This window comes from Hippocampus bargibanti, linkage group LG11, assembly GCF_051943395.1.
Source record: "Hippocampus bargibanti isolate YZ-2025 linkage group LG11, ASM5194339v1, whole genome shotgun sequence".
Classification (NCBI taxonomy): domain Eukaryota; kingdom Metazoa; phylum Chordata; class Actinopteri; order Syngnathiformes; family Syngnathidae; genus Hippocampus; species Hippocampus bargibanti.
This window is the reverse complement of record NC_142744.1, coordinates 10,743,864-10,766,359: the sequence shown is the minus strand read 5'-3', so window position 1 is coordinate 10,766,359 and position 22,496 is coordinate 10,743,864. Positions and strand designations below refer to the sequence as shown.

Genomic DNA, 22,496 nt, shown 5'->3' with positions numbered 1-22,496 from the left:
GTTTGACAGTGGGGATGGTGTGTTCAGAGTGATGAGCTGTGTTGATTTTACGCCAAACCTATTGTTTTGCATTGTGGCCAAAAAGTTCAATTTTTGTTTCATCTGACTAGAGAACCTTCTTCCACATGCTTGGTGTGTCTCCCAGGTGGCTTGTGGCAAACTTTAAATGAGACTTTTTATGGACATCTTTGAGAAATAGCTTTCTTCTTGCCACACTTCCATAAAGGAAGGGAGAACTGTGTGCCTCACCTATGCACACAGTTTTGAGAAAAATAAAATAAAATAAACAATGTAGTACAGTTTTTATAATGTACAGTGGCTGTACATTATATACACCAGCTAAACTGTAGAAATTTAGTTCATATACTAAAAGATTTTGAACACTTTAACAGTGATATATAGAGGGACAGCAATGTGGTCTCACTGCAGAGCAAGCCAGCACAGTTAGCATAGTCATTGCGCAATCCATGGTGAGGCTCAGCCGGCTGCTGCCTCACAACTCGTCTCCACTTAGTATTTGAACGGTAAATGTGAAAATTCAGCAATTTTGAAAAAAAAATCCAAAAATGGTGACGTTAAATGGAAAAGAACATTAAAGTACAAATCACTAAATAAATATAACTGTTTAATCTATTTTGTCATTTGATATTTCCATGATGACAGGTGAGGCTCAGCCTCCCCTGACTGCACGTCACTGGTATATACTATATATATATATATATATATATATATATATGTTGGGGTAATTCGATCACTTTTAATCCATTAATATAATATATATGTATGTATGTATGTATGTATGTATGTATGTATGTATGTATGTATGTATTCATTTATTTATTGTTCTTTATTTTTATGTATTTTTATATTTATTTATTTATTTATTAGTTTTTTAAAAATTATTTACGTATTTGCCTTGTTTTGACACTGGGGGCAGTATAAAGCTTATGTCGGCGTACCGCTGCCTACTTCAGATCCCTTGTCATTGTAACATGAAAAACGCAAACAGAATGTCTAAAACATTCTTATTCAGTCACACTTTTGTCGGGTCTCGCGAGTTTCCCACCCACCACGCCTGTTCTCAGACAAACTCGGTTCTTGTGTGGTTAAGTTATTATTTCGGACTTTTCCTCCGCGCACTTGAAGGCAGCACCGGCAGCACTAGTCTACCCGTCATGCACCGCGGGAGCACACAACATACGAACAGAGCCATCTTGTCACCGAGTGAGTGAGGCAATAGTGCTGCCCGAGTCGTTATATCCTCGTTATTCTAAAAGTCTAACACTTTTGGCCGTTTTTTCTTCTCGTTCCCTCGACCGTTACTGCGTTTATAGTAAGTGAACATTGAAGAGCGTGGACGCTGCGCGGGGCGGGGTGCTTTGGAGAAGATGTCTCGTTTACTTGTTCCGACGTAGGGGGGAGTGTGCGGCAGCCAGTTGGGTTGACTCGCTAGCTTTTTGCGAGTGTTTCGGGGCCCTCCTCAGCTTTGGAGTCGTACCCTCCCGTCGCGGCGGAACACGGCCGACAGCTTCACCGACTCGGAGAGATACCAAGGCAAGGAGGGCGCCCCCGGACTTTGAGGTAACCCCGTCCAGCATTTGGACGTCGACTGCGGGGTGAATCGCATCAGGAGACGTGACTCTTAATCCAAAAATATGACATAGTCTACCGCTCAGTAACTCTTGGATCAATTTTGACACCCAGAAAACCGCAACACCACCTGATGGACAGGACGTAAATTGGCCTGCAGAATAATTTTCAGTCTCTCTTTTTCTGGTGGACACACGAGGTGAGGAATCAGCCCGGAACAATGTCGAAAATGCCGGCCAAGAAGAAGAGCTGTTTCCAGATCACAAGTGTCACTCAGGCCCAGGTGGCTGCTATTGGGGCTGCGGATGACACAGAAAGCCTTGAGGACCCGGATGAGCCACGCACCGAGGATGTGTCGTCAGAGATGTATGGTGTGACCAGGACTGAGCCAGGAAGTGACAGGACTTCATCCGAAGATGTGTTAAATAACGTTGGCGAGGGAGAAGCGACGGCAGTTGTGGCGCCATCGCATTTACCTCACTTCTCTGTGCTGTCCGTCAATCCCTTGGGAGAGTTACGGAAAACACCGGCGTCCGGTATGGCTCCTGGCGTGCAGCAAAAGGCTGCCCCGACATCCAGTCCCGGGTCTGTCATTGTGTCCGGAAATGTTTCCCATTCTGCCACAGTGCCAAGTCCAGGTCCCTCTGCTCCCCCTGCCTCCTCCACAGTGACCTATACTTCCCGGTTCAGGGTCATCAAACTTGACCACGGTACGGGAGAACCCTTCAGAAGAGGCCGATGGATGTGTACAGAGTTTTATGAGAAAGAGCCAGATTCTTCTGTGGTAAATCGGACTGTTGATGGCACAAGGAGGGACGCCAGCGTAGTGTCCGAGGCTCCTGCAGACAGAGACAGTGGTCTGGGGCAGACTAGTGGCTCTGTTATTACCCCGCTAACACACACAAATCAGGCCTCCAGTGCTTCACCAGATGTCGTACGCTTGCATTCAACAGAGGCGTCTTCGCATCAGAACATCAGCCGGCAACATGCTGTCAGCGGATCTGGTCCGCATACTGCACCAACCAGTAGCAAGTCCAAATCTGTACCAGTCCAGCCTACAGCGGCGAGTGTCCAACCTGCAGCTTCCCAGAACATTGGAAACGGATTGTCTCACATGCAGAGACCCCCCATCTTGCCTGCATTAGCCCCGACGCAACCGTACCAACTTTCTGTGGGACATCAGCAGACAGATTTCTATCCACCGCAGTGCGGACTCGCTACCGGCCTGTCACCGTTGGTCTCCGGCCAATCAGCAGGGCCACAGACAGCGGGACAAGCAACGTCGCCTGCTGTCCCCCAGGGATCTACAGGAATTTCTACTCCCGGTCATTTTGGGGACGTTGTCGGAAAAGTAAACCCTGGACAGGCTGCTCTGAGCCAGACCAGTGAAATGGGAAACGTCACGGGCTCCCCATTGGCCGGTGGATCTCCTTGCGGTCAGTACGCCACCACCGGACAGTCCAAACCCCACGGCGACCACCCCGCATCGTCTAGTGTACAAAATGTACCTGTTACTGCACCGAGCTCCGGCGTGACCCCCGCTGTGCCAACTGCCGTGCCCAGTGCCTCCACCGCAGCCTTGCCAACGGTGATGGTAGCTAGTTTGACTTCAGGTCAGATGAGTCAAGGTAAAACTCCAGGGCCCTTGGCGGGGCAGAGTCTTCTTACAACCGGATTTGGACAGATTGAGGGGGGCGGCGTGAGGAAATCGGATGTGAATGCGCAGTCATTTGGGAAGGATCTAGTGAAGCCCCTCATGTCCGAGAGCCTACTACTCGCCGCTCCAACTGTCAATAGCCTGTTTGGAATCCACATACCTGTCGACGGGGATGAGGAGAGGTAACATTCTATATTTTCTTTAACGTTGCAAATTGTGTCTTGTTAAAAAGATCACATCCGTGGCGAGATGTACATTGTCAACAATGATATAGCCGTCCAGCCATTCTCTGTACTGCTTATCCTGTACATGCTGGAGTCTAACCCAGCTGACTTTGGGCGGGAGATACACCCTGAACTGGTTGAGCATCTTAAAATGCCATCAAATCGAGCTACATTTTCCTCAGAGTGTTAAAAAATGTGTTTGAAAAAAATGCCAGTACTTCTCATAGTTTGACATGCAGGGGTTCGACAACGTTTCGGAGGAAGTGATAAGAGGAAGGAAACATGTCAGATGTTTCTGACTTGAGCTCAAAAGTTGAGGTAGCGCATGTGCAGAAGACAATCACCACTTCCTCCGCTTATTCCAAAAACAAAATCATGCACTAGTCACATTTGAAGCTTTTTTTAGTTTTGGCAAGAAAAATAATCCCACATCATCCCGCAGGAAATAATGTCCTTTCCTTACATTCACTTTAGAATGAACGTATCCGTATTAGTGACCGAAGCGATTAGCATGTGACTGCTAAAAGAAATGTAAACAAGAGCGGCAGATGAGGTCAGGGAGGGGGTGGTAGCGGAGTGATTTATAGGGGGGGGGGGGTGTTGGTGAGCCAATATATTGGCGGTGTCTAAGAAAGGCAGACTTTCGTTGCCCTCCTCTGCGGGTGATGTAGCTAAAAAAGAAGCAAGGTTGGTGTATAAGCACCATTTAATGTACTCTGTGTTTTTTTGGGTGGACAACTTTGGTGATGTTCTTTTTTTCTTAATTTTATCCCCCCCTTCTCCGAATTGCATTTGTTTCTGAAGGTACCCAGCTCTCTTTACTGATAAGCAAACCCTATCGGACACGGACATGAAGCAGCGCTCTTTCCACTATGATGCTATTTTGCTGATAAGAGCTCTCTGTGAGTTCGGGTGTGCCGACCAACTGCATTCGTCGCATACACTTTCTATCCATTCCATTTTTTTGCGCCTTCCTGAAATTCTCCCAACGTTTCGTGAACTGTTTGTGTCTGAAGCGGGAGATCGGAAGAGTCAAGGTTGTGATTTGATTTGAAGAGCAAGCGATGTTAGCAAAGTGGATGATTTGAAGTGCAATGGTGCAGTGTCCAGTTTGGACCGTCATTGTATCTTGAAATTCCTGATTTGGACTGTGGGAACAAAAAATGTGGACAACCTTGACATGGCAAGTCATAATCGTAATGTGGAAAATGGCCCGTGTGTTTATTAGGATACCATTGCCTACAAAAAGCAAGTGGATTTGATTTCTGATCCAACCCAAAAGCCAGAGTTCTGCCGGTCAGCGTTTTGGTCTCTCGTTTTCGTTTTCGGCCCTCCTCTTGCCTGAATGACTTCATCCTTTGAGCTCTTGCTTTCTGTTGCGATGGGTCGTTTGCTAGGAAGTGAGCTGCTGTGCAACTTCTTGGAATTTGAAATTGCGCTGTGGCCCTGCGCTCATCATCACGTCGTGGTCTGTGTCGAATGGGATGAGGAGTCGCTTGTAGCCTGGGATTTGCCGTGCTCTCTCTCTCTTCTCAAATCCAGAAACCCTCCCACCCCCCCCCCAAAAAAAACTGCCAGATCTTTTACAAAAAAACAAAACAAAACTCCCAAAAAACTGACACGAGGCAACCAAGCCAATTCAAATAGCTTTGACCTACTTCTTCTCAGCGGCACGTGGATCGATGTTGTTAAGGACGTGAGCGCCAGCAGTAGGAACTTTCAACACATCAGTTAATCCCTCCCGACCCCCCATACCCCCACCTGCGCCCCTTTGCGTCCCGATTACCGGTAGTCTCCGTATAAATCCACCCCCTAACTTTGCCTCCCATTTGCGAAAATTTTGAAGCCTCACAAAGATTACTTAACTCGATTTTACTTTGTGGGGTTAGAGTCTAATAAAAAAAACCAACAGTATTCAATGCTCCCCTCTCAAAATACAAACCACATCATCGTCCTCATAAAATTATTGTCTAGGTCTTTATTTTTGTTTGTTTATTTGGAGAGCACACACACGCAAAAAAGTACAAAATAGTTAGCCCAATAGCATGTTTGAATATTTAAGCAAATTTCTTACCTCGATTCAGCCTTTGTGGAAGATCCTATTTTTATTATATATATTTTAATATTTTTAACATGTCACAATAAATTTGTGACAAAAAAATACCGCAAGCAATTGTTTAATCAGGCTACAATATTAATTGCTAATTTCATTTTCATGGTATAGTTGTGTGATTTGTCAAGTGAAGGTGTGAACAATTTTAGCAGGTGATCATGATGATCTAACATATTTCAGCAAAAAAAAGTTATTTTTGGAAGGTGATTATTTATATTAAAAACAATCTGGCAATATATTCTCATTATTTTTGGAAGGTGATTTTTCATATTTAAAAAATCTGGCAATATCTTCTCATAAAAACCAGATTTTTTTATTAGATTTGCCTTTATTAGTCTCACAGTGGAGACATTTTCATTTCACAGCAGCAAAGTGATGAAAGGAAGAAGAAAGGAAAGAAAGAAGTCTAAAAACAAAATACAGGAGCTGCTGGAAAGGCAACCACTTTTGCGGCGCCATCTTGAAGTCAAAGAACGAACTAAATCACAAATAATATGACAACACAAAGGCACATTTTGTGTGTGTCTGCAGGAAGGGAAATGCAACTGGTGATTTTCACATTTTGCAAGTTTGGATTTGCTTTAGGGCAAAACCTCATCTGAAGCAGCCATTGTATATATTTTTTGGGTCACTGTTAATTGGCTTCACTTCTGGAAGATAGCAGCGGCTTCATTCAAATCTCCACTGCGGATTATTTTTGGCTTCACCTCTGAATATGACGGCGAAAGAATTAAAACTGTTGACCAGCATGTGATGATCTGCGGGACTTGTTTCAAACGTGTTTTGTTACCAAAAATAACACATGCAGTGATGGTGTCGATTGTCAAAGATTTTCAGGGCTTTCTTGTGGTCAAAGATTGTGTGGTTGGGTCGCTTAAGAAAAACGCTCGACCATCATGATATTGTGCCCTCAACCTGAATTAAACAGTTGGATGAACTCATTTACTGCCATTCCTGAATTTATTCTGGATTTGAAAAGCATGACGTGGAGCGCCATTCCCGAATTTGTTCGGGTTTTGTTTTTTTTTTTTTTCTTGCGGGGGAATGCCGATCAAGCGCTGGTCAGACCTCTGGCAATGTTTTTCCCTCCAACATGGGGGCAGCATTTACCTTTTGTACAGCCGTCCCCACTTTCAATGCAGATAGCTCTACTGCCAAGTAAGCTTGAAATATCTTTTTTTCGGATGAAAGAAGAGAGTCTAAGGTTTCTTGCACTGCATTGAATGTTTATGTCGTCCGAAAACTCAATATTTTGTGGGTCCTGGAATTCGTGTGACAATGACAACAACCCTGGCACTGGAGTGGACACATATTTGCACATCGTCTGGCAGTGAATGAGTTAAGCATGAAGCGATTGGTCATCCCTGACCAGGCATGACCAATCAACCCACACGTCATCCAACTGTCACCCAAGCACCGTATTAACCTGAATATAAGATGGCCCTAATTATAAGACGACCTCCCCTTTTCAAAACTCAAATTTTCGCTTTGGCCTGGGTAATCAAGGTCAGCATTCGCTTCACTGATATCTGGCGCCTAGCGTCGTAAATGTGTATAATGTCTCAACCCCAAATATTAGACAACCCCCACTTTTTCAGTCTTATTTCAATGCAAAAAACACTCTCTTATATTCGGGCCAATACGGTAGTATTTATTTTATTGGCTAGGTTGCTGGGGGTTTATGTGTCTTGGTGTACGTATTTTCATTCTAGGATTGTGGTTACCTGCGCAGTTTCATTGTATTGTTTGTTGCTTGAAACCAACTAGCGATGACTCATTCCAAGTCATCTGACCTTGATCGTTTCTGGCGTTTTCCAAGTTCTGAGCTTTTAAAGATGTGAAGGAAATTCGTTTCGGGGGAGAAGCGTGGAATTGCACGTACGTATGTGCCTTTTCGTGTTTGGGGTCTTAAACATGGCTGCCCACAAAGTAAAAGTGTACTCAAGCATAGGGAGAGGTTTGTCAAAGTGTTTGGTCATGAGGTCATTGTGAGGAAGTGCGCTTGTGTGTGTGTCTGTGTGTTGGGTTTCTAGGACAGGAGTCTTGTGTATGTGCCGACACATGCTATAAATCAACTCCTTATTCCTGGGTGTATGTGTGCGTGTTGAGTTGACGCGTGTCCACTTGCTCTCTATTTGCCAAGACGCAGTGTGTTTGTTTGGATTTGCTGGTTACGCTTCATAAAATCATTTCAAAAAAGTTTGCAAATGTTTGGATGCGCTCGTGAAAGGGGAGGTAGAGGAGAGGGGGGAGGTTGCTGACGAGGGGACAGTGTGGGGATTTCCTTTCCCTTTTTTTCCCAACACACTTCCGTTACTGCAGGACACGGTGTCCTCGGTGCCAAACATTGAGAATCCCTTGTTCAGTGATTACGGCATTTAAACATTCCTTTGAGGTTTGAATCACTCCAAATTGAGCAAGAGACAGGAAAAAAAGGCAGACTCCTACCGACGGATCAGGGGTAGAACACCTTGAGAGTGGTCAGTGAAGGACACGCGCGGTATATTTTTGGCATCGATGGAACGCCATTCCAGTCATCGTTCATCACCTTGCAATTTTCCGAGAGCTGAAAAAAAATTACATTCAAGGTTATCTTTGTTCAGGTGAAGACCTGAAGCAACCTTGACCAAATTTTGGTTCAATGACACGAAAGGCTCTAAAATTACATGAACAGGCAAACAGTGAAATCGAATGATCATTTCTTCGAAAACGAATGACACGAGCATCTTGTTTCTATTCTATTTCATCTGTCCTTATTTCTTTTTCTTTACTCCTTTTTTCCTCAATCTGGTGGACACAGGAACCCATCCAAGGCTTTCTACCAGGCCTTCCAGTCTGGCAGGAGATTAAGAGACTCAAAGGCCCACAGTGATAGGTACAGTACTATACTGGAATGGACTGAGCGGGGCCTTGCAAGTGTGCGGCGATGTGTGTGCAGTGTTCGTTCGGTAGCCCAGAGTTTTGCTTTTCGCTGTGTGCATGGAATGCGTGTTTGTAAAAGCTTGCCGGCTAAAGCGGAATTGACCCTCCAGTCTCCCAATTTTTCCCTCAATTTTCTTCCTCTTGCACTTTCTCTGACACTCTTGCTGTTGTCGAACGAAACGTGTATGTCACAGGTGTCAAAGTCAAGGCCCGGGGGCCAACTCTGGCCCACCACATCATTTTATTCGGCCCGAGAAAGCAAATCAAACTAGTGAAATTCCATGATGCTTGCTAATGTCCGAATCAAAGTTTCAAATTTTTACTTCAAATTTTAGTTGTTCATTATTTTGTTGTGCACTTTATATGTAATATGTGGTAGGGGATTAAACATTGTAATAGCCCCCCCAAATTCATGACGGCCCCCCGAGAGGAAATCGCAACTACAATGTGGACCACGGTAAAAAAAGAAAAAGAGTTTGGACACCCTTGGTGTACGTCGATTGCTCCCCGCATTTAAAATTCCAAACATTTTAAGAAAAATATAGCTAAAATAGCATTGAACGTCCGTTGTCACGACAATACGCGGTTCGCAGACCCCCAATGGTATGGTTTTGATCTGACTTTGACCAATTATTGAACGCATGCATCGCTGTCCAGGAGACGAACAGCATCTGGAGGCATTACAATTGTCAATGTTTTTGTCTTAATAAACTTTTATACTGTATTCCACAGCTTTTTACACCTGTACATGTTCATACTGCATTATATATATTGTAGTTGGCGGCCATTTTATTGGAGATGATTACAATGACTACCGATGTAACGTAGAAATGTGTTTTATGTCCCTTGGGGGACGTTGTAACAGGTTTAGACTGTATAGCACCCCAAAAGGCAAGCCAGAGAACATCTGTTGAACGTTTGTGATGTTACATTTGGGCCGCCAGACACCAAGTGATGCAATTTAAGTTTTTGTCACCGTCTGCGGCCAATTTTCAGGACGTGCGTGAATACAAAGTTCCAGAATACCCGCCTAAGGATTTCCGTAATTTTTTTATGAGTAATATTGCATCCGAATCAAAAGTCTGGAACGTATTTACTTTCATTTCATTGTCCTCTCTTCTTTTCAATGTTTTTAGTGAATTTGTTTCAACACATTTGGCAGCGCTGTTCCAACTACTTTCCACGACAAGGTGGCATCCGCAATACCATTACCAGGCGATTAGTTTAGGAAGCAGTTCCGAATTGTGACTTGTCAAACGTTTGTCCGCTTTTAGCACTCGCGTCAAGTTTCAATTCCCAGTCGACAAGCCGCTCAAAACCTTTTATAGCCTTCCCCGGTCATATGACCGGACCGTTCATGTGGCATGAATGAATTTGTTTATTCTCTGTGGAGTTCATATTGTTGTTTGGGATTCCTTTTCTTGTTTTTTTTTGTCGGCTTCCGCCAATTTGAGCCGTAACTTCTTGAGACTCTGCTTTTTGTGTCTGGTAAACTTGCTCATATTTATATTATCCATGGACAAAACGGGAGGAGTAACGGACAACTAACTAATCCATCTGTTTATCCCAACACGCTTATCCTCACGAGGAATGAGATTAGCAAATTAATTTGGAATGATTTTTGATCATGGGTGAATCGTTCGCACACCATATTAATTCATTTGCTGCCATTCCCGAATTTATTCGGAAATTGAAAATAGGACGTGGAGTGCCATTCTGGATTTGTTCTGGGTTTGTTTGTTCGTATTAAGCTGCGGTTAGACCACTGGTAATGTTTTTCCTCCCTACGAGGGGGCGGTATTTACCTTTTGTACAGCTGCCCCCATTTCAAGCCCAGATAACTCCAGACCCATATAACTTGGGAATTAACAATTTTTTTAAACTGTTGTGGCATCAAGAAACTATGTTGTCGTGAGGGGAAGCGCTTCCTCTTGTCAGGCCATAGGTGTCTTTAACTCATTCGCTGCCATTTCCAAAGTTTTGGGGGTATAAAAGTGTGACATGGAGTGCCATTCGGGTTTAGTTTTTTTTCTTGCGGGGGTGCCGATAAAGTGCTGGTCAGACCTCTGGCAATGTTTTTCCCTTCCACAAGGGGGACGCATTTGCCTTTTGTCCATGCTCGCGCTTTGTTCCAGCTTCAGCTGTTGTCAAAGCGCTACATAAATCAATATTGTATGTATGTATGTATGTAATGTATTTTGTACAGTCACCCCCATTTCAAGCTCAGATAACTCCAGACCCATATAACTTAGGAATTAAATCTTTTTGTTCTGATGAAAGAAGAGAGTCCAAGGTTTGGTACGCTGAATTGAATGTTTATGTAGTCCTAAAACTCAATATTCCGTGGGCCCTGGAATTTGAGTGAAAATGACAAAAACCCTGGCACTGGAGTGGACACAATTGCACATCGTCTGGCAGTGAATTAGTTAATATTTAAACATCCAAATGCTTTGATTTTTAGCTTCCGAGCAGTAAATGTTTTCCAATTATGTAGTCCTGCATGAAAGTGGAGCCATTATCTTTGTTTTGAAAATGAAACATGTTGATTTAACATTGTTGCCTTTCTACAAATTAACAGTCGAGTGTATGAATGGACAAAGACCGATGCTTTATAAAGGGGCTTTCAAATATGATTTTTAATTGACAGCCGATGCCTGTAACGGAGGTGTTGCTCGCGTGTAAATCAACAACAGGAAATGCTCACATCCTTATTAGCAGTCTCTTGTCCCCGTAGCCCCCTTCACGCGGGTGCCAGACCTCGGATACGTTGCCGCCGTTTACTTAAAACACAGCCCCGACTCGGCGAGTCACACTGCGAGTTTTGTTTTGAAAGTCAGCCGCTCAAACAAGCCCTCTGTTGCTTTGACATGAGATCCGTCGGCTTAAACGGGATCATGTGTGTCAGGAGACGCCGTCTTGCCAGGCTTTCGCTGACTTTTTCGCTCTCTCTCTTTCTCTACAAAGTGCAAGTCATTCGTGCTGTTCCTTCAAAAGTCTTTACTTTGTGCCAGCGATTCCTGGAAATTCATCTCTCAGTTCCAGATGCTGTCCTAATATGGGTTTGGGTTTGGAGCCATCCGGACTTGCGTCGGTTGTTTTCAAATGTCTTTTCAACCAAGTACTTTGTGAATCATTTTGTAGTCATTTTCATCTGGTTTGTATATTTTGGCTTATGCTGGTTTTCAGGTTCAACTTCATTGGCTAATGAGCTTGAGGATTTTAGGGGGCTGTAGACTAAGTCATACGTGACATATGAAACCAAGTTCGCTCATGTTGTATGCATTCTGAATAATGTCAAGTGTTGCTCTTTAGTTGGCGTCATTGAATGACTTGCCTTTTGAACCGTGCAGTGACTGCGCATCGCCCCCGCAGTCGTCTCCAATAAAGTCTGTCGTATGGGACAAATGATGTGACAGTTTAATGGGGTGGGAGGGAGCATCTCCGTTAGCGCGGCCTCTTGACTACCATCTAAAAGCACTGCTTACCTCTGTCCCATAAAATGAAGGTCATTAGGAAGGGGAATGTCTTGTCCTGAAAGCGAGAATAATTAGGATGTTTTTAAAGCCATGAATTATAGCACTGCACAATTGTAGTCTTCGTTTCAGGCCAGTAGAGGGCAGTCGAGGTTCATTTATGACCAGCAAGTTACACACACACACACACACACACACACACACACACACACACACACACACACACACACACACACACACACACACACACACACACACACACACACACACACACACACACACACACACACATTTATAGATAGATATCTAGATAGCTAGCTAGATACTTCAATAGCTACATAGTTACCTAGCTCGATAGTTAGCTATTTAGTCATTTATTTAGCAGTTAGCTAGTTAGTTAGCTAGCTAGATAGGTAGACAGCTAGATAGATAGTTTGGTTGACAGCTAGTTAGTTAACTACATAGCTAGCTACATAGGTAGGTAGATATCAGAATCAGAAAACCTTTATTCGTCCCACAATGGGGAAATTTGCAGTCCACAGCAACAATTTGAAAGGGGATGGGGTCAGGGGGCAGTGAAAGGATAGAAAACAAGATATTCTAAGCATAACAAAATTAAAACGTCAACTGTATACTGTGCAAATGTAAATGTGCAAAACCGTTTCATAAAAACACTGTACATAGTGCAAGTATCAAGAAAGGCATATTGATATATTGCATCAACCCATATTTACAAGTGTCCATTTTTTTGTAGGTGGGAAGGTAGATAGATAGATAGATAGATAGATAGATAGGAGTGATTTTTTTGGGGGGGAGTGATTATTTTTCAGATTAAAAATAACATTTGAGTGGGAGGTTTTTAGACTCAACGTTCAAACTCTCCACAATGTTCAACTGATATTAAATAGCACATTTGTATCTGAATGTAGGTTGTGATGCTGATAAGGCATTTTTAGGAGGTATGTGCCCATGTTGTAAAAAGTCACTGTGAAATATCAAAACACGCGATGGAGGCAATTTTATAGCAACAAGGGAGTGACTTTAAAGGACAACCGACGTCTCCGGAGAAGTTGTGTCCATAATTTGTAAAATGGCTTCAAATGACTTCTACTGAGCGTATTTTACAAAGATTCCACCGCATATAGCTATGTTTTACGTTTTAAGACTTGCGCTGAATATTCCAGAAGTCTTGTTTTTGAGTTGGTGACGAGTCATCACCCTATGTCACTGAAGGAACACCCCTGACCGAAAAAAGGACACATTGTAGTAGTCCTTCCATCACGTCAATGCATTTTGCTGTACTTGTTTGGTCTGAAAAATTCGTGTTGCACCAAAAAGAGGCAGAAGAGGGTGACAAAGCTCCATGTAAGGAATTTATCAGCCTGTGGAAACGGGCTGATTAATTCCTCACACGGAGCTTGGTTGCCATTTTCTGCCTCTTTTTTGGTGATACATTCCCCCCTAATGTTGCCTCAAAATCGCACGGAATAAATTCTTTAATCGATTGCAAACATGTATGCTTTCCTCTCCAGAACTATTTGAATCATATTAATAACTGGATGTGTAACAAGAAAGCATATTCTCCGAATCTGAAGCCATTGTTTTGATTCTCGAGCAATGCAAGACGTCTTGGCGTGACGTCACGAACTGGGTGCGGGACTTTCTGAAAATGCCCAATTCGCAGCTCAATTTTTTTGCAGATTTTGGACACTTTAAGTCATTTCTATAGGTGTTTTGCATTTGACTAAAAATATCATACTGCGTGTTTTCGGTATTTTAGATGCTATAAAACGTTTTTCTGATGTCAGTTAGGAAACAAAAAAGTGATGTCGGTTGTCCTTTAAAACATAGCCAATGTCTTTGACTCACTCTCTCTCTCTCTTTCGCTGTCTCGCTTCATGGTTAGTTCATGTTTCTTAATTCAAAATGTGGTCACACTTGCCGACACTAAAAATTTCCCATCCGCCACCATGGCTCTCTTTTTTCGCAACGGCCCGAGGAAGCGGTCGATGCCGGCAGACAGCGCATGCCGTGTAGATTTTCCTACAAGGTCCCTTGCTGTCCCGCCAGTCCGGCCTGCGGAGGGGCGAGGCCGCCGCTCTCCCGTTGCTCGCCTTGCAGGTATTTAAATACTGGCTGCGCGACTGCAAACCTAATAGCTTCGGAGGGTATTTCAAAATACTGTAGTTCCAGTTAAAGGTCGCGATTTGGAGGCTTGCTACGGCTCTCACCGCAAAATGGGAATGTGTGGTATTTGCACTAACCTAGTCTGTGCGTCTATTGAAGACCTGCCCCAGATTTGATTGGGGGGTTTCAGCTGACCTTGATGTGAAATTTATATTTTGTGATCATTGTTGAAATGTATCCATGTAACACATATTTTCATTCACTGTTTGTTTCCAGCGCTTGTGTTTTGTGCCTCCAAGCTGATCTGTTTTGTTTTCCCTTCTTATTTACAGTGCCTCTGGAACGAATATTGTTGCCATTGATAATAAAATCGAGCAGGCCATGGTAAGTATTTGCTTCGTACATGATTTTTTTGTGAGTCTTTCTATGTGAACAAAAAATCTGTGGGCATGTTAATAATGATGCATTTGTGTGGGAGGTTAAGCTTCATCCAAGATTTGGCAACCTCGTTGCAAGACGCCATCCAGAAAGTGGTTCAGAATATTCAGACATTCGGTCATCCCACTAAAAACAATGTTTTTAAATAACTTATTTTCCATTTCTGTGAATTCATTTGTCACTTGCCCCGTTTTTTTTTATCAAGGAACTTTAAAGGACAACCGACGTCTCCGGACAAGTTGTGTCCATAATTTGTAAAATGGCTTGAAATGACTTCTACTGAGCGTATTTTACAAATATTCCACCGCATATAGCTATATTTTACGTTTTAAGACTCGCGCTGAATATCCAGGAAGTCTTGTTTTTGAGTTGGTGACGAGTCCGTACATGATGTCACTAAAGGAACGCCCCTGACCGAAAAAAAGACACATTGTAGCAGTCCTTCCATCACGTCAATGTTGCTTTTTTTTTAATTTTGCTGTACTTGTTTGGTCTGAAAACCTCGTGTTGCACCAAAAAGCCGCCAGAGGAGGGCGTCCAAGCTCTATGGAAGGAATTTATCAGCCTGTAGAAACGGGCTGATTAATTCCTCACAGGAGGTTGGACATCATTTTCTGCCTCTTTTTGGGTGATACATTTCCCCCCAATGTTGCCTCAAAATGGCACGAAATAAATTCTTTAATCGATTGCAAACATGTATGCTTTCCTCTTCATAACTGTTTGAATCATATTCATAACTGGATGTGTAACAAGAAAGCATCACAGCTCAATTTTTTGCAGATTTTGGACACTTTAAGTCATTTTTATTGGTGTTTTGCATTTGAATAAAAATATCATACTGCATGTTTTGGGTATTTTAGATGCTATAAAACGTTTTTTTTTATGTCAGTTAGGAAACAAAAAAGTGACGTCGGTTGTCCTTTAAACGATAATTCAGAAGTGAATTTGGCTGGAATTCTTTTAATTTGGCAACTTGAAAGCAGTTGTTTTTAAAAATCAGCTTTTCAGACCCCTTTGTATTGTGTTTGTCATCAGGACCTTGTGAAAAGCCATCTGATGTACGCAGTTCGGGAGGAAGTGGAAGTCTTAAAGGAGCAGATCAAAGAGCTCTTCGAGAGGAACTCTGTGCTGGAACGCGAGAACGCCGTTTTGAAGTCTCTGGCCAACAGCGAGCAGCTTTTGCAGCTTCCCGCCCAGTCTGGGGGTGCTTCCACCGGCCCCGCGCCGAAGGCCCCGCCGCTTCAGTCTCAGCCCTCGCTGCCCCCCCAGCAGCCGGCGGCCGGGCTTCCATCTCAAGCGCAGCCGCCGCAACATCTGAAGGCCTCGCAGACTCATCTTCAGCTGGACGGGAGCCAACAGCAACCCAAGGTCACCTCAGCTTGACAATATTTAAGTGGGATCGGGACGCAGCCCTGTGGCCAATGGCGATGCCAACCCAAAACTTTCATCAAACTCATTTTTGCCCTTCAAATAAAAAGGCTTCCGGATTATTGGAGTTATACAAATTACCGGAAGTAATGAAGAAATTTGACAGCACCTCTAAAAAAATGTTTACAAAGTGCTTTAACAAAAACCATCCATGAAAAAAGCCAGATACCTGCAATCACAAGCGTAAAAGTGTCCCAGAAAAAGTAACGACACAAGACCGTTTTTCTTTTTTAGCTCAGGCAAGCCTTTTCACCCTGCCTAAACATCGCTCCTTCCTGACCTTCCAATTCAATTCACTTCAACCTACACGTCGCAAATATTGTGCTTGAAGAAGGAACAGAACAGCGATATTTTCAATAGTGATGGGAAACCGAAGCTTCATGAAGCACTTGAGATCATTTTTGACTCCTCCAGATGGCGCTCTTGATTTAAATATGAGGTTTAGTGCAAAAGAAATTTCTTAACCCACTGCATCTTTGAACCCAGAGTACCATCTAGATGAGACAAAAACTATCACAGGTGCTTCACGAAGCTTCACTTGCCCATCACTAATTTTCAGGGATATCCACTTCTTTGGTGGGATGGAATGAGCACTAAATTACAACGAAATCTGCGGAATGGTGAGGGTTTACAGATGTTTATATGAATTCTACAGGAAACATAAAAAAGTTTCGAAAAACCTTTCTCCTCGCAGCCACCAGCTTGACCACAAAGTGCAGTGTGTGTGTGTGTGTGTGTGTGTGTGCGCGTGTGTGTGTGTGTGTGTGTGTGTGTGTGTCTGTACCGTGGTCATTTCCAGTGTTAAAAGTGTTAATGCAATCATCATGAGGCAGAACGAAAAAGCATGTATTGGTGAACTTGGGGTGATGTTTCGTTTTTTGAAACTTGGCCACCCCCACCCGTGGACAACTGCAGGGGTCCAAGACTGATCTGGGACATGCATAAGTTCACATCGGAGGGGAATTTTTCCTCACATTACGGGACAAATGATTATTACACAAAAAAAGTATTTTTTTAAGAAGATCCTGGTAGGTAAAGTAGGGTTTTGGTGGGAGGGGGGGGGGGGGGGGGGCGTTTTTAGACTTGCTGAATCGTCGTCTATGGAGCACCAACGCTGTCGTTACTTGTACATCAACCCTTCAGTTCGTTCGTCTTTTGACTTCTGCTGTCAGGTGATTTATTTATTACAGGGTAGGGGATGCTATCTTCATAAATGAATTGAATGAAGCAAAAACCCTTTTGTTTGTTTTGATTTATCAGTGTGTTTTGGGGGGGGGGGGGTGCTGACCTTCCCCGGGGGGGCAATGCTTTACTGCAGGGGTTCCCAAACTGTAGTCGGTAAAATGAAAGTAAAAGTAAAATGTAATAATGATATGGAAAGTTCACAGTCTAATTAGCAAAAGTTCCCATTCGCAAGCCAGGGGTAAACTCAATAAATTCCAAGAACGAAAAGTTGTCCAGTTGCCTGATAGCAATTTTGGCAAATTGACATGCCTTGGATGACAAGTGCCATATTTTTTTTCTTCAGAATTTCCCATCATGTAAGAAATGACTCTGGCAATTATGCTATTAAGCTAACAATATGGAGGACATCGGCTAATTAAACAAACAGCAACCCTGACCGCCGAAGGTTTGTGAACCCCTGCACTCGCGTCGAGTAGTGAAAACCGAAAAGCAAAATGAAATTGTGACAAAAGTGAAACACTAACTCAGATTTCATGCTACCTTTGCCAATTTCAAGTGAACAAGACTCAGTACGAATGTATGTTATCAAATCTTTAAAAAAAAAAAGGCCTTGATAGGTAACTGCTCATCTGCTGATATCAAATCTGATCCGCAAAAGCTGTGAAGTCATTCAACCTACTTTGTAACCAAAGATGGAAAGATCTGTCACCTCAATTTTTTTTCCTCTCAAATGCACGCATGAACATGATTTGGAAACATAATCGACATTTCAGGATGGATCAAAAATTCCTTTTCAGTCACTCTGTCTCTTCATCTCTCTATTTCTTGCAACCTGTTGATGACACTGGAACAAAATGGGGCCAGTTTCTCAAAAACAAAATCAGCTCTTGACGAAATGTGCATCCAAAAGTCATATGACCACCAAACTCTTTGTCGCAAAAGCCATGACGACTTCCCACGACGGGCCACTTTTCACTGCCTTCCATGACTCCTCCAGTCTCAAAAAGGCAAGTGGAAAGACATTCCGTTGAAATCAGTTTCATCTGAAAATTATCCCGTGCATTTTAGGTTCATCCAGAAATTCCTGCAAACACATCCCCTCCCAAAGCCCAATATTTGTACCTTTATTTTCTCGGTGTGTATTTTATCTTTTTCTTCTTGGGACGCCACCCCCAAATATTTCTTTGTTGCCAATCAGCATGTTCCGTAACCTTCAAACTACTTTCTTACCTCATTTTATTCAGCACTCTTATTGTAAGTCAGTCTGTGAACCGTCGAAGTGGGGTGTTTATAGGGTTTGGGGTCAAAGAGGTTCAATCACAGCAGAGTTGGCATCAGCGGTGAGAAAAGAAAAATGCTGGTGTTTACGGACACTAGACACAACGAAATGAAGTGAGCCATGTTTTGTTCATTGAAATGATGTTTGAATTTCATATGCCAATAGTTTTGTTACTTTGCAAATTTTATTGTATTTAAATAAAAGCAATATTCAAATTCCAAACACATTATTTTGAGAACATTTTTTTAACTATTTAGAACCTTATGTGAATGAATGTTTGTGCTCAATAACAAACGTCATAACCATGACTTGACCGTGCTAATGCTAGTCTACATGTTGTGTTACATGTTGGGATAAGAGGCAAAATTTCATGTCAGCTGTCATTTTATTTGTAGCACAATAGGGGTGTGTGAAGGGGTTAGATAAAAATACAGGTGCAGCAGAAGTATACTTTTTTTCCAAGTATAATTTTATGAGAAAACTGACCTTTATTTTTTTTCTTACAATTATAATTTGCGCTCTCTTGTTTATATATATTGTTTTATCGCTAGTTGTTTTTCAAATATTTACTCATTCACTGCCATTCCTGAATTTATTCGGGAATTGAAAGCGCCATTCCCAAATTTGTTTGGGTTTTGTTTTTTCTTGCGGGGGCGCGGATCAAACTCCGGTCAGACCTCTGGCAATGGTTTTCCATCCCACGAGGGGGCAGCATTTGCCTTTTGTACAGCCGCTCTCACTTCAAGCTCAGATAACTCCGGACACATATAACTTAGGAATTAACTTTTCTTGATGAAATGAAAGAGTCTAAGGTTTCTTACGCTGCATTGAATGTTCATGTAGTCCTAAAACTCAATATTCTGTTGGTCCAGAAATTTGAGTGAAAATGACAAAAACCCTGGCACTGGAGTGGACACATATTTGCACATCGTCTGGCAGTGAAGGAGTTATTGTGTCAGTCAAAGGTGAGTCAAGTGAGAATGTGAAAAAGTGATGTCCTTTTATTGGATAATTACAAAAACATTCTTTTAAAAACGTGTACAAGAAGAACATTAACTAAATTCAAGAATTGGGCATTTGTCGGCTCTTTTTAAATTTTATTTTGTAATATCGTGTGCAGTTCCTCCTCATGTCTAGTCTTCTTCTTTTCCTTTCGGCTTTTCCCTTGACGGGGTCGCCACAGCAAATCAGTGTCCTCCATCTTGAGAGGTTTGATCCGCATGTTTGTTTTGGCCAAGCTTTTACGTCGGATGCCCTTCCTGACACAACCCTCTGTATTTATCCGGGCTTGGGACTGACACAAGAAGACTTATGTCCCTTTGTGGCTACAGAACATGTCTAGTCTACCACAACAAATCTGTTGCCTTTACTTTTTTTTGCACGTCCTTCTTTCAAGATACGGAATCTCTCGTTCAAGGACATTGACGTTTGCTTTCGGAAGGAAGAAGGAAAAAAAGGGTGACATGTTAAGCTCATCCGGTAAATTTCAACTTCATCCCCAAATCACCAGTGACCCAGTCGTATGTACGATCTTCCACTTTGTACCTTACCGGTTTCCCAACACTGTTGATGTCAAATTGGAGAGGCACACCTTTCGGTATTTTTTTCTCCGCCGTTTTCACGTCGTTTGCGGTCAAGTGAGCCGTCGCGGGATGCAGAGTCCAAGCAGAAGCAGGCCTACGGAGAGAAAGCAGGTCCAAAAAAGTTTTATTCCTCCCACATCTCCATATTTTGTTTGTGTCCAGTGAATCTTACTCAGGTTGAGTCATGGCTGCGGGGTTATCGATGGATACAGTCAATACTCGTGTGCTACTTGTAGACGTGCGCCACCTAGTGTATTAATGGAAAAAAATAAGCCTTGCTGTTGATCACCTCTGGCATTGTATCCTTGAACGTCCATTTGACAAATAACATCATATGGAACAAAAACCTTTAGCGAAAAGCTCTTCTCGATATTGAACAAAAACTCACGGTTGCGTTCTCACAGGACGATTGTGAGGATTTGGCTTCTGCAACAGAGTTTGCACCTGACGGAGAACAAAAAGGAAATTATAAAACCGTGGCAACTGACGCAACGCCCTTGGATTCATCAGCATCACTTCACCTTGAGTCCTCGGCGACGAAGAAAAGTGGCTTGGCGTACAACCGACTGATGCACACAAGGGAGACGTCTTCATGAATGGAAGAAAGAAAATCAATGTACAGTACTTTCTTTTTGTTAAACAATCGAGAAGTCAAGTAGCTCTCGTCATAGTGTGAGGATGAGCTGCGAAGGTTTTCTCACCGTTGTTGCTGTTGAAATGTTCTGTTGACTGGCGTTCCACTGGGGTCTGTCTTGGTGACGGCAGTGGTTCTGTACAGGGTGGAAGTCCCAATATTTCCTCCAAGGTGGACAGGTAGAGTGCATTGGAAAATAGGTTGGGGCTTTTGTTTTGTTCTCTAAAGACATACAAAACAGATATGTTATTTCAATGTATAAAAAAATATAAGTAACAAAAAAAACGCTGGACTCTTGCCTTGTAAATAGCACAGCCACCTTTTCCATGTCGACTCAATACAGTTACATATATCCAATATGCTTTTTTATACTTGCACTTTGTACAGTTCTTTTTATGGAACATTGACATTTCTATTATGCATAGAATTCTACCACCCATTTCAATTTTGCTGCTGTAGATTGCAAATTTATCCATGGCTTTCTGATTCTGAAATGTGTATTGTAAGCTGTTAAAATACAACTAATACACAGCACAGCGCTCAACATAAATGGGTGGACTTAAGTTAAAGCATTGTTGCAAAATTCTCAAAAGATTCACAAAGATTAAATAAATATTCATCAATGCATTTTGATTGCAAAAAAAGACAGCAAAATCTCTGCCATTTTGCTTCACAGTAACAATTTTACCACATTATTACTTTGTCAGAAAATTCTGTTGTGTATTGATAACAACCGCATCAGTTTGACATTACTGGAGCTTTAAAAAAAATAATAATTGAAATGTGGCAAAATGACCAAAAAGAACGCCATCCACTCTGCAAATACAAATTATTATTACTGTCTCAAACGGATGAAGGAATCTGAATATGATTCCTGTTTAAAGTCACCTGAGCGGGTTGCCTGCGGCGGGTCGCATTTCTTGGGACTCCCAGACCAGTACCCTGAATTCGCCGGCCACCCGGAGTGACACGAGTTTTTAATTTTGCGGCTGCTGCTCTTCCTCCAACTCGTAACACACCGCCTGTAACATGATAATAGATATCTCAACTTGCGACAAGGCAATAACAACAAGAAATGTAAAATACCGTTTATGTTTCTGGAACGATTTTTCGTTTTTCTTTGTGTAAGGGGAGTCCTTCGCTGGTGGAGCATTTGTTGATTTTTGTCGTGTTGTTTCCTTTTTGTGTGTTGATCTTTTTTATTCAACCGTATGATGTCATCTGCCAAATAACCAAACAAAAGAAATGGCAACAGACACTGGAAGAGTCACAGAAAATAATGGTAGTGTATCAATCAAAAACACAACTATTCCATCCTTTTGTTCGTCCAATATAATTAGATGTGTGTGAATTTAACCGGTCTAATGGAGAATAAAATTGAATATTGGAGTCAATGAAGGTAACTAAACTGAACCCAGTTGACAGACAGCAACAAGCATGAATCCATTTTTAGGCTAAAGGGTCCATGCTTACCTAAAGACATATCAACCTTATCCCGAACCAAATGCTTTTTAAAATCACGTTTGCTCATCCCGGCTTCCAGCACGGATAAATGCCTTAAAATAATTAAATAAAAACTGTTAAACACAAATACGGCGCGCCGTTTGATTCTGCTAAACGTTTTTAGCTCAATTGCCGTCCAGGACCCTCCCCAATTCCTGGACATAAATTTGGACAACGCATGCGTTAATATTACTGATGCATTGTGGACAATGTAGTTCACGCAGACATCCGTAGTTGGGCGCGGCCTAATGTTTGGCCGCGTTCCATTTAGCTCAGCATAGCTAACACCGAACAGGCTAGAAAGAGAGCTAGCCCCGTTCCATTGTACGGGCCCCAACGA

General features: G+C 42.6%; 2 protein-coding genes across 3 annotated transcripts; one reads left to right on the top strand and one right to left on the bottom strand.

Annotated features, from left to right (window-relative positions):
- Nucleotides 1-1,189: 1,189 nt before the first annotated feature.
- Nucleotides 1,190-18,665, top strand: LOC148891535 (TSC22 domain family protein 2-like). 2 transcript variants are annotated; one of them, XM_089008154.1, is made up of 5 exons: nt 1,190-1,581; nt 1,705-3,429; nt 8,385-8,459; nt 14,439-14,490; nt 15,580-18,665. In XM_089008154.1, exons 2-5 carry the CDS (start codon nt 1,811-1,813, stop codon nt 15,925-15,927), a joined length of 2,094 nt encoding a protein of 697 aa, XP_088864280.1. In that variant the 5' UTR covers nt 1,190-1,581; nt 1,705-1,810; the 3' UTR covers nt 15,928-18,665. The 2 variants fall into 2 exon arrangements, with proteins under 2 accessions (XP_088864280.1, XP_088864281.1); XM_089008155.1 differs by lacking the exon at nt 8,385-8,459 and having other exon boundaries at nt 1,190-3,429.
- Nucleotides 18,666-19,414: 749 nt separating this feature from the next.
- On the bottom strand, nt 19,415-22,321 carry LOC148891534 (UAP56-interacting factor-like). Its single transcript, XM_089008156.1, has 9 exons — nt 22,127-22,321; nt 21,740-21,874; nt 21,542-21,675; nt 20,721-20,875; nt 20,541-20,607; nt 20,408-20,463; nt 20,192-20,266; nt 19,987-20,113; nt 19,415-19,867 (listed from the first exon to the last, which is right to left on the bottom strand). The coding sequence occupies exons 1-9, from the start codon at nt 22,317-22,319 to the stop codon at nt 19,775-19,777; spliced, it is 1,035 nt and encodes a 344-aa protein (XP_088864282.1). The 5' UTR covers nt 22,320-22,321; the 3' UTR covers nt 19,415-19,774.
- Between the last annotated feature and the right edge of the window lie 175 nt (nt 22,322-22,496).

What these genes read in the sequence shown, in the direction of transcription:
- LOC148891535 (XM_089008154.1), top strand. Translation starts at nt 1,811, where the DNA reads ATGTCGAAAATGCCGGCCAAGAAGAAGAGCTGTTTCCAGATCACAAGT. An exon ending in GTCGACGGGGATGAGGAGAG is followed by an intron (nt 3,430 to 8,384) that starts GTAACATTCTAT and finishes TGGTGGACACAG; the next exon opens with GAACCCATCCAAGGCTTTCT. An exon ending in TCAAAGGCCCACAGTGATAG is followed by an intron (nt 8,460 to 14,438) that starts GTACAGTACTAT and finishes TCTTATTTACAG; the next exon opens with TGCCTCTGGAACGAATATTG.
- LOC148891534 (XM_089008156.1), bottom strand. Translation starts at nt 22,319, where the DNA reads ATGTCCAGGAATTGGGGAGGGTCCTGGACGGCAATTGAGCTAAAAACG. An exon ending in GCCGCAGGCAACCCGCTCAG is followed by an intron (nt 20,876 to 21,541) that starts GTGACTTTAAAC and finishes GTATGTCTTTAG; the next exon opens with AGAACAAAACAAAAGCCCCA. An exon ending in TCAACAGTGTTGGGAAACCG is followed by an intron (nt 19,868 to 19,986) that starts GTAAGGTACAAA and finishes TCCTTCCGAAAG; the next exon opens with CAAACGTCAATGTCCTTGAA.